Source organism: Amphibalanus amphitrite, unplaced genomic scaffold, assembly GCF_019059575.1.
Source record: "Amphibalanus amphitrite isolate SeventyFive unplaced genomic scaffold, NRLGWU_Aamphi_draft 000931F_arrow, whole genome shotgun sequence".
Lineage (NCBI taxonomy): Eukaryota > Metazoa > Arthropoda > Thecostraca > Balanomorpha > Balanidae > Amphibalanus > Amphibalanus amphitrite.
This window is the reverse complement of record NW_024882425.1, coordinates 95243-106887: the sequence shown is the minus strand read 5'-3', so window position 1 is coordinate 106887 and position 11645 is coordinate 95243. Positions and strand designations below refer to the sequence as shown.

The 11645-nt window shown below is 47.6% G+C and overlaps 1 protein-coding gene across 1 annotated transcript; it reads right to left on the bottom strand.

Annotated features, from left to right (window-relative positions):
• Positions 1-2358: 2358 nt before the first annotated feature.
• Positions 2359-9840, bottom strand: LOC122368196 (NHP2-like protein 1). The gene is made up of 3 exons (XM_043341909.1): positions 9496-9840; positions 3436-3694; positions 2359-2929 (listed from the first exon to the last, which is right to left on the bottom strand). The coding sequence occupies exons 1-3, from the start codon at positions 9496-9498 to the stop codon at positions 2805-2807; spliced, it is 387 nt and encodes a 128-aa protein (XP_043197844.1). The 5' UTR covers positions 9499-9840; the 3' UTR covers positions 2359-2804.
• Positions 9841-11645: the final 1805 nt, after the last annotated feature.

Here is an 11645-nt window from a genome sequence, read left to right as displayed (position 1 = left end):
AGCATGCTTCAGTAGGTGACGTCACACAGCCGGTGACGCAGTGGTGTGGGCGGGACTAACGGGCGACGAAGTCCTCACTGCGCATGCGTGCTGCAGCATATTTCATTTTGGCTGCGCAGCCGAACAGCCCAGTGGCCAGTCCCGACCGGCCACAGCGGTCGCTGTGTGCGGTGACGCAAGGCTGACGTAGGGACGCAGTGGGCGGAGCTTGGAGGCTGTGTGCGGTCCGACCGCACACAGGGTCCGTGAACAGCCCTCAGGCCTTTTAAAACGAAAAAGGACCCAGAACTGCAAGAATTAAATGCTTTGACGCACCAAAAATCACATTCATGCACACACACATGCATAAAATGAAAACCAACACAAAACACACGTGAATGATGTTCAAGGTTGAATATCAATATAAGGCAAGCCTTTGAAGGCACTAGGCATGCAAAAGGTATTATGACGTCACAAGCTCCTGACAAATTTCTGCAAAAAAAAGGTTTGTTACATTCTCAGGGCCACCTAAGTATACAAAACAACCAACACTTATGCATGAATATGTAATTTTCATTGTTCTGTCGGTGCGCTAGCCAGGAAGCCAGCGATTTGCAGCGCGAAGTTATCTGCAGATGGGCCGAGAAATACAGCTTCCTGTCAGCCCACTAGATGGCGTCATCTACGGCAAGAGCTCCATGGAAGATATTCATCGGGGACCGATTCCGAACCAGCAAATCAGGGAACAAGGCCATATGTGATGCCCATACAATGAAAGGAATCGCGCGTCCAGTAGGTTCAGCGGCTTAACTCAATATATTTAATTATTAGCAGACCATTGAATGCCTACCGATGTGCCGAAGGCTTATGCACAGTGACAAGTCCCCAGCTTCCTTCGACAAAATTGTGTAGGCGTCTTGCTCACTCAGAAAGTGATCTAAATCTGGGGCATTTCTAGATTGCCTTTAATTCTACAATAGGGTGTATCGTCGAATTTTGATTTTTTTTAATCGTCTTCACTACTAAATTTTATTGGTCCCTGGCATGTTTGAAGCCGTAGGATACCAATCAAAAAAATCTGGGACGTAAACCTAGCCTGCTGCGAGCGGTTGAACGGAAGCCTGTCGGGACGGCGCCAGGCGTTGAAGTCTCCCCGTTAGTTACGCGCACAGTTGTGAGTTGTGAGCTGAGCATTGCTGTCCCGTGACGCCTCAATATAGCTCAGGGTACATTGAGCGAGAAAATATAATATAGCGGAATTCCATGCATAAAATCGACAGCCGAATCAAGAACGTAGAGTCAATAGGGGTACTTCGATTACTAAAGCAGGCACGTAGGAAGAAGGAGGATGAGTAATTTCCAAGAGAAATGTGTTGTTCTTCCACAATCTCTTCCTATTAAAGGAGGCATTAACCAAAACATCCCCTTCTCCTATGTGCCGACAACCTGCATGTCAATGTTCTATGCAGTTTGTGCGATATTCTTGCTCAATAATGAGCTGCGGGGCAGAAAGCTTCTTAGGAAAGCTTGGAATAATCACTTCGACCCGTCAGTGAACGCTAAAACACGGCTGAACGGGAACGCGGCGGCACGGCGCCAGCCGCCGCGTGGTGCTAGTGTGCGCGTAACTAACGGGGAGACTTCAACGCCTGGCGCCGTCCCGACAGGCTTCCGTTCAACCGCTCGCAGCAGGCTAGGTTTTCGTCCCAGATTTTTTTGATTGGTATCCTACGGCTTCAAACATGCCAGGGACCAATAAAATTTAGTAGTGAAGACGATTAAAAAAAAAATCAAAATTCGACGATACACCCTATTCTACAAGAACCACCTATAGCAGCAGCATCCAAGGGGAGTTGCAGAACTTATCCGCGAGTTTGTCCCGTACGCCCAGTGCAGCGTCCCAAAAAAGCTGAATCTCCTTTTGGGATCAGTCGGTGCCCCCAGATGGCCTCTACCCCATCGGCACCTCCGCAGGTCGTTAAGATTGATAAGAATTCGGCCCTAGAACAAAGCAAATGTTTCCATTCCGGAACCTTTGGCATGTTACCTAAAACAGACGACTACTTTTTATATTCTAGTTTTACGTCGTATTTGTGTTCCGATTCGATGCACAGTCCACTAGCACAAAGACAAACACCATCAGTCACATCGCAGCCACCAACGCCGCAAGCAAAAAAAAAGTAATATCGGCCTCTCACCCTAAACAAGGCGCGCAGACATTGGTAATGACAGACGCCGGTATAAGATCCCTGACCCTACGTCGTCTGAGTCGCGGCGCCGGCAGCGCCCAAGGTAACCTACACAATACACATCAACCCTGTCTCGCTCATACCTTAGAAATGATCACGCAATGTCGCGCACGCGGTGGAAACTGCCGTCCGTACTGCCGTTTGTCGGTGTATTTGTCATAGTGGTCACAGTTGGTCACTGGCGCAAATGGAACAGGCGCACGGTTCGGAATGACCGATACGAACACTGCACACTCACACTTGCACTATGAAGATGAGTTCAATGACGTCGGCGAAGAAAACTGAATTGTATGTGCTGTTGAAACTAACCCAAATTTGAACTGTATTACGAGATGTAAAAAACCTCAAAATGTGTCTCCTTCGTGATCAATTACAGCCAAAATGACTCAACACTAATGACTTAAGTTCGAATCCCAAAACCAAACGGGAAAAGTGTTAGCAAATCTAGTTCGCCGCTGGCTGCCCCGCTGAACCCGGATGACGTCAAACCCCAGACGGTGAGCGCTGGCCGGGCGCTGGGGCGCCGTGTCCGGCCGGCGGGTGGGCGCCGCGCGGCGCGCGCTAAGGACCGCCGCCTCAGATAAGCAGCTTCTCGATCTGCAGGTGCAGGCTCTGGATCTGCGGCTTCAGCTGCGAGCCCTCGTCCACGGTCACGGCGCAGGCGATCACGGCGCGCGAGACGCCGCAGGCGCGCCCCAGAGCTGCCAGACACACACACAGAGCCGGCCGTCAGCGGTCAGAGACACACACAGAACCGGCCGTCAGCGGTCAGAGACACACACAGAGCCGGCCGTCAGCGGTCAGAGACACACACAGAGCCGGCCGTCAGCGGTCAGAGCGCGCCAAAGAGCTGCCAGACACACACACAAACAGAACAGAACCGGTCGCCAGCGGCCGCCAGGTCAAGGTCATGACCTGACCGGAAATGGTCATATTGCATATCAGTCGATCCGCAACGTCGGGCCGAACACATCTAAGGCGTTTTCATCGCTCTAGCATGTCTCTATCAGAAGTTATTAGCGAAAAACTGTTAGATACTGTTCGTGACCTGAGATGACCCCGGGGACATAACGAGGGTCACAGATGCCATTTTCCGGTTTAGTGTGTCAAATTTACCTGTCAAATTATCAATAACCAGACTGCTGGTCTTGTCACTATCAAACAGCTCCCACACTTTGACCGTACCCTCTCGCGGCCGGCCGCTTACCCTGTTTGCTGCGGACGAAGACGTACGGCACGTTCTTATCCTCGCAGAGCAGCGGCAGGTGGAGGAGGATCTCCAGCGGCTCGGCGTCGGCCGTCATCACGATGAACTCGGCCAGGCCGCGGTTCAGCGCCTTCGTGGCCTCGTTGGCGCCCTTCTTCAGCTGCTTGTAGTTGGCCGCCTGCTGCACCAGGTTCAGGATCTTGGCCGTCAGCGCCGCGTCCGCCAGCGGGTACGCCTTGGGGTTCACCTCCGGCTCGGCCTGCGGCAGCACGTCAGGTAGGTACATTTGTATCCTGATTTTTGCTAGTCTTAGCACAGGCCACAAAACTAATAGTCCAGTTCAAAGCAAAAGTGGCATACTTCTCTTAACTTCGACCTCTGTGCTGAGGCTGACATATCAAACAGCCACTCAGAAAACAGCGACAGATAACTGACAAACAGGGACTCACTCAAAGCCACGACCGCGTGTGGACCGATATCCGGAACAGCCACTTACATCTTTGAGCGATTATTTGAAGCACTCGCGACTCGGTGCAGAAGTCGCGGTGCATCGACCCGGCGTAGGTTTAGAGACTAGAGAGGCTAAAAATCGAGTAAGAAAATTAAAAAAATCAAGATGTTGCCGAAGCGTCATTATTCTTTTCCTCAAGTTAATAGATCTATAAAAAGTTACTTGTTTTCAAAACGGGCTTCGCTGAGGAAAACTAAATATTATAACTAAATATTTCGGCTTTATTGATCAGCCTTGTTCACTGTACAAGGCGAAAGCCGAAATATTGGTTATAATGTAAGCCGAAATATTTGGTTATAATATTTAGTTTTCCTCAGCGAAGCCCGTTTTGAAAACAATTAACTTTTTAGAGTTAAAAAATCAATTCAGAAAGTTTTTTTTCGTTAAGTTTTCTAAAGTAAAGCCATTGGTCTCAAATTTGTTATATAGATGCAAAACCTTTAGAACAAAAACATTTTTTACTGTGAAAATTGAGGCATTTAGGATTATCTTTATAACATCTATTTTTTATTTTTGGGGGTCAAAATACAACAAAAAAAAAATAGAAATCTCAGATAGCTACCAATTTTGTATCCCCGTTACTTCTACACATTTTTGTGCTGGACATCTTGATCTTCAAAACTGTAGCTTGGATTAGGTATTCACAGGACACTCCGCCGATTTTCCGACCATCTAATTGAACGACGGCAAGGGCGTAGACGCCAATTTAGCATTGCGTGCTATGGGCGGACTGTGTCTAGTTTTTGCATACCTTTGTCATTTGACATTTATTGCTTACTTGTGACCAACTTTGATGAAAAAGTTTTGTGAATCTGGTAGCATGGGAATTGGGGAACGTTTTGAAAATATTTTGCAATAACATGAAAATAAGGCGATAATTATATTAATTCGCCTACAAGGACTTGTGTGATTGCTCAAGAACGATGATATTGACGACAATTTGCATCGCCAAGTCGAGAATATCGGCCCAGCTTATGGGCATCGGACAATGGATAAACAATACGCATGTGATAGTGACTAAATAGAGCCGTACCAAAGTGACCCCAAAATTCGCAAGTTTGGGTGGGAAGCGACACCCAAATGAAAATAATTTCCACTCTCACCTCCAATTTTCCAGAGCGATTTTCACTCCCTGTTTTACCAATCGGGAGCATCCGCGTGGTGTGTACCTTTTACCTCTCTCCATATCTTGTTTAATCGTCATATAATGCAGCTCCCCAGAGCACCCTCTAACATAAACAAATAAATTGTTTATCTCTGTTTTCAACTCTTTTTAGTGCCTTTCTGACTGGCAATTTTCCACTCTCAGCCCTCTTAGTATTGACGAATATTCACCTCCGACACCCAAGCCAAAATATATTTTTGGGACGCTGCGGCGGGCGGTACCAACTACCTATAGGAAAGGACTACTGAACTTCGGTGCTCGGGTGGTGTCTGGCCGACGTAGGTATGACCATGTCAGCGATGTCATGAAGACCCTGAAGTGGCTCTCTGCTGAGAACTTGTGGCGGTTTCATTCGGTGACTCTGCTCAAGAGAATGCTAGCTACGGGACAGCCTGAGTCGCTGCGTGAAGGCATTGTTACCCGCCGCAGTGTTCATGGTAGGGAGACCCGCTAAGCTGACTTTTTCGAGACCCCAGCGATCCGCACAGAGTCAGGCCGCCGACGGTTTCTTTATTCAGCCGTGACAACATACAACTCACTGCCACCAGCCGTGCGAGGCCTGGGGCCGCGGCAGTTCAAAGCCCAGTACCGAGCACTGCTACTCCGAGAGCAGTATGGCGATTAGGACCCGTGAGTGTGTTTTGTATGCGTGTGCTAAGAGCGAATGTTTTATCCATCACATCTTCCAAATGACATGACGCCCGGAATAACCGTTCTCGAATGGATGGGTTTGTCGCGACGTGAAATAAATAAATAAATAAATAAATAGACTAGAAATATGTCAATTGTCAAAAGTGTCTAAAATCGTGTCTTCCGAGCTAAAATTCGCTAACCTTGCTCTCCGCTACCGCATTTTTAGCATGCCACACACTGCGGCGGCCGCCGGTGCCCTGGCCTCCGATGTTGTCAATTTCTTGACCTCCCATTATAATTCAATGGGGGAAAATCAACTCCCAGTTTTCCCACTAAACGCGTCAGAATCCCCCAATATACCATAAATGACTTCAGATACGATCAACCTTGACTACCTTCAGGCCTGTTTTGCTCTTGAGCAACTGTAAGGTCATGTGATGTCAACAAAGGTTTACAAAGAGTTTTTGCTAATATGTCACTCCTTACAGGAACGCTTTACAGCCGCGCAGATGGTCTTGTGTTCAGCTCGTCAAGGCGCACCGAATGATATACATGAATGATATTCATGTATATCATCGAATGATGTACATGATGACCTCGAGGTCACGTGACCTGAGGTCAACCTTTGACCTTGACCTTTCGAGGTCAACATATACATGATTTAATGCGGATTGACGAGAGGGTCACGATGGTGCCATTAGTTTGTTCCAAGCTTGGCTACTTTGAAAGTTATAAGAGAAAACTCCTCATATCTATAGCGCCACCATTTTGACTATTTACCCGTGACTTCATCTTTGACCTGACCTGAACATGACCATTGTAAAAATTGTAGACCTTGTCCGTGCGCATCCCTGCCATTTACCGCTTGTCTCTACCTTGCTTCGTTCTCGAGATCTCAAGGGGGGGGCCGTCAATCGCCCCCCGTCGGTTCTAAATTGGCGCGGACCTCCGTCGGTGCGCAGGTTAACCTTCGCCCTGGTGGGGGGGGGCCATTTTGGCCCCCCCCCCCCTGTGGTTTTTCAGCGATAACTCAGAAACCACTTGAGTTAGCGCCCTGAAACTTTGTATAGCTGTTTATTCAACATTTTTACATCATGTCCTTTTTTTGGGGGTTCGGGTCAGGTCAGGTCAGGTCACAAGGTCACCAAAACTGACACCACCTCTAAAAAAGTTCAAAGCTCTCTCAAAGGCACAGCTTTTATCCGATCGATGTAAAATTTACAGTACTTGAAGATGTCACCCAGCTCTACAAAATGGCTATCTCGGATTTTTTATAAATGTGACCTAAGGTCAGGTCAGGTCATCGCTGCTCCCCATTATAAGTCAATGGGAGAATCGAAAAGTAGTTGTTTTTCAGCTAAATCGGGCGTGATTGTTCCTATATTTCGTTATTGAAGTGTCTTGGGTCAGCAAATCACAGCCCATGTGAAACCATTTGCTTGTGACCTCGCTGAGGTCACGCTAGGTCATCTCCCTGGTCACCAGAGGTCACCAGCGGTTTTTCTGCACTTACTTGTTATTGAATAGAGATAGAGACTCCGTTCGACGTTTATCGTGTTTGTCTCGTCAATGCGGATCGAATGATATGCAGCATGACCTATTTCGGTAAGGTCATGACCTTGACCTGAGGTCAAATTTTCAAAATGACCTTTCGAGGTCAAACTATATATCATTCGACGCGTCTCGACGAGCCAAGCACGATGGTGCATGAATCGTTTCTCTATTTTCTCGTGAATGCATGCTATAGTTAAAAACATTTTCAACGAAATTTGCCAAGTTGACCTTGCATGACCTCTGTAGGCCAAACCGTTGAGCTGAGGTCAAATCTGACGAACCTTGGCGAAAGAGCTTGAAAAGAGCTATCGATTGCTTTTTTCCGCGGCTCTCTAGCTCTTCTAGTTTCCGAGCTACAGCGGAATATGTCCGGCAACACCGAAAACACTGAAATTTGACCTATGATGACCTCTAGCGACCTCAATATTGACCTTAGCGAAAAAATGACCGAAATACTTTCGAACGTACTTGTTATGGGCTTTCGTTTGCTTTTTTCCGCGTCTTCCTAGCCCTCTTCGTTTTCGAGTTAGACGGGGGGGGGTCATTTTGGCCCCCCCCCCACCAGGGCGAAGGTGGCTCAGACCCACACCAGGGCGCGGGTTAATTACGAGCGAGCGAGCACAGCGAAGTCTTTTCAATATAACGAGAAAATCTCAGTATGAGCGTCCCGGCCCCGCTTGTAACGCTTTTGAGAGCCTTACCTATATATCAGCAACCGCCGGACCGATTGACCTGCGGTCTTTTTTGCTGGGTATCCCCATCCCTTCTACCCCGTAATTGACTACTTTTGATACATCTCAGTGACTGTCGTGGCACGTGCCACGTGAAAAGTCAAGGGTGTTTAAGCTGCTTTGCAAAAGTAGTGATTTTGAGACGCTCATCTCAGCAGCCGCTTGGGCGATTGTCTTACGGTAATTTTTGTAGGGTAGCTGCATCTCTTCCACCAAAGGTCGGACTCTCTTGAATCTTGATCTACGTGATTGACCCCCACTGCACGTGCAAAATGCAAAATGAAGAGGTACCAAATTTGTTCCCATTTCAATAACTCGGTAATTACTGGGGTGATTTCTCTGAAACTTGGCCCTACAGGTAGGCAGCCACCAGGCAATGCATTCCCATGTGTTGCGGTTAGGGTGCTACCATGCGCACATGCAGGGGGCGCTTCCAGATCTCAAGAACAGCTAGGCCGATTGCACTGAAATTTGGTACGCAGTTGGGGACCGGTTAGTAGGGTGCCATGCAATATGTATTCACTATATGTATTCACTCAAACTTGGAGCGCATTGCGTGGCGGATGGAGTACGCAGTCGGTGAGGAAGTACGGCAGTGTCAGTAAATATTGTATTGGTGCATTTAAACTTGTTTGTGCCATGAATAACTATCAGCTATGAAATCAGGTCAAACCATGTCATGTGATATGCTTCTTACTATCACTTGGGGTTCCCAACGAAAGTAAAGGCTGCCGGTCCTAAAGTAATACCAAAATCAGTAGGTAGGTATAAGGTTTGATCATGTTCTAACCATTCTGCTCTTTGTGTATTCATCATCCCACCTATACTGTTTCCCTATATTTTTTATTCTTTTATACAAGCTAGGACAAAGAAATGTTCAGGGTGGTGTTTAAAAAAAGTAGACAAAAATGACCAGAAGAAAAAAGCAGACTGGGATAGAAAAATATACAGGAAAAAATGTCCCCACAACAAAGTGTGACCAAAAAAAAATGCAGACAAAAAATGTACAGTTAAAAAATATGAGATGAATTAAGTTTGACATAAGTCTGCGGACAAAAAATTAGTCGCTCTTACATAACATTTTTGATGACGCTCTAGCTCGTTTAATTGGCGATAATTTTGATGCAGTGGTCTTCAAATGATTATAGGGGATCATTTTGTTAATTGCTCGGCACATTGGCATCTTTTGAAACATCATGGATGGAGGTAAAAGCTTGCAACAAACCCTATGTTAACGCCTCTACTGTCAGACGAAAATCTGCTAAAGAAAAAAAAATGTCATGGAATCACCGAGAAGTGAGACAGAGAGCTGATGATGATTGCACAACATTGAAAGCCTTTTGAAAATAACTTTAATTCAGAAGCCGTATTTCTATTATTTGCTTCCATAATTGCTAGCAGAGCAATCTCAACCCATTGGCAAAACTGAAATCTAGGAATAAAACGCGCCATGTCGAACTACTTACCATGTTTTGCAAATGTCTTTTAATATGTAATGAATGGCAATGCTATGATCAGGTACTGAATAATGGGATGTAAAATATGACAGCCTCTCCGCGACAAATGCCGCTTCACCGAGGAAAATGGAAATGTTTCGAGCTGTACCCGACCTCCGAGCACCACGAGGTCGTGTAACAAATAGACCGAATTGGCCCACACGGGCCACGTGGGATTTTATGTTTTAAGTGTTTAAAAAAGAGGAAAAAGATATGTAAAATATGACGTCATAGGCACGAAGACGGGACTCCGGAATCTAGCGAATGCAGAACGAGCGTCATAGAAATAATGAAAAACACGGAACAAATAGTGCATGGACGCGTTTCGATACGCGTTTTCGATACGCGTTTCGTTTCGAACCAATAGGTCCCTCGCCGGACCTATTGGTTTTCTACATACTCGCGCCGGCTGAGGGGGGGGGGGGGGCCGGTACGACCCTCGCCGCCGTTTCGCCGTTTCGCCCCTGGTGGAGCTAGCGCGCCGTTTCGCCGTTTTGCCCCTGGTGGAGCTAGCGCGTCGCGGAAAAAACGAGCGTGTGTGCAATAACGAGACGCAGAGATTGGTACTCGGTTTTAAGGTCCTAGGTCAACTGGTGACCTCTGAGGTCAGGTCAAGTACCCCGAGGCGCGGTTCAGTTTTCGGTGAATGCTGAATAACTTCGCAAAAAACGGCCGCAGAGCCGCGATTTTTGCAGCATCGTGTTCGCCTCGCTCAGGCGCGTCGAATGATATACTTTTTGTTTAGGTCAGGTCAACTTAACCCTCTCCGGCGGGCGGCGACCGGCCGAGGGGGGGGGCGGGTGCCGCCCTCCCCCCTCCATAGGGTTTTTTCGCGATTGCTCCGAACACACTGGCGATAGAGAGCTGAAACTTGGCATACCTGACCTTTGATTCAAGCCGGATCTTTTGACACCAACCGCATTTTCATGTCAGATCAGGTCACTGACCTATGACGTCATAAGTGAACCTCTGCACGATCTTCAGATGTCGCAACTTCGCAACGCCCTCACTGCCAGAGGAGATGTCACAGGGAAATGAAACCTGCAGGATCTAGTATCCATTATGAGTCTCACAACTTGTATATCTCGGATTTTTCCTAAATGTTATATGAGGTCAGGTCATTCTCGTGGCCCCACCATTTATAAGTCAATGGGGAAAAATGAAAACTGCTATTCTGGCGCCGGGAACGATCTCCAACTATCTCAAGCACACAGAATCGTGATTTGATGCACACCTTGCAAGGTAAGATGCGTCACTTTTGCAATGTTGACCTTGCGTGACGTCATTTATGACGTCATCAAGGTCATATTAGTTTTTCGTCAATACCTAAACTCCCGATCAAATTGAGCTAGCGAGTCGGGAAAGCCACCAATGGACTCAGGAAGACCTGCCGAATCGAATGATATGCGACATGACCTCTTTCGACCAACTTTGTGACCTGGGGGTGCTGACCTGACCTTGACCTGAGGTCAACACCCTAAGTTGACCTGACCCGAACAAAAAGTATATCATTCGACGCGCCTGAGCGAGGCGAACACGATGCTGCCAAAATCGCGGCGATCTGCGGCCGTTTTTTTTGCGAAGTTATTCACCAAAAACTGAACCGTACCTTGGGGCACTTGACCTGACCTCAAAGGTCACCGGTTGACCTAGGACCTTAAAATCGGGTACCAATCTTTGCGTCTCGTAACGGCGCACACGCTCGTTTTTTTCTGCGACGCGCAAGCTCCACCAGGGGCGAAACGGCGAGCGGGGTCGTACTCGCCCCTCACAACACCCCCCCACCCCGCCCTCGGCCGGCGCGTATGTACAAAACCAATAGGTCCGGCAAGCAGAAACGGCCTTTCTGAAGAGGTAACAAATTCAACAGATTTTACTGCCAAAAATGTAACAAAGCATTAACCCTCGCCGGCACGGGGGGGGTTGATGCAACCCCCCCCCCCCAAGGCTTTTCGCAAATAACTCGCGTAAAAAGCGGCCGATCGCGACGAAACTTTCAGTACACTCGCCTTGATCAATTTTACACCTAGCCTGAAAATGTCATGACCCTGGCCCCAATGACCTTTGACCTGCGACCTTTTTTCCGTGATCATGTTTGGCCGAAATCGCGATTCGGCGTA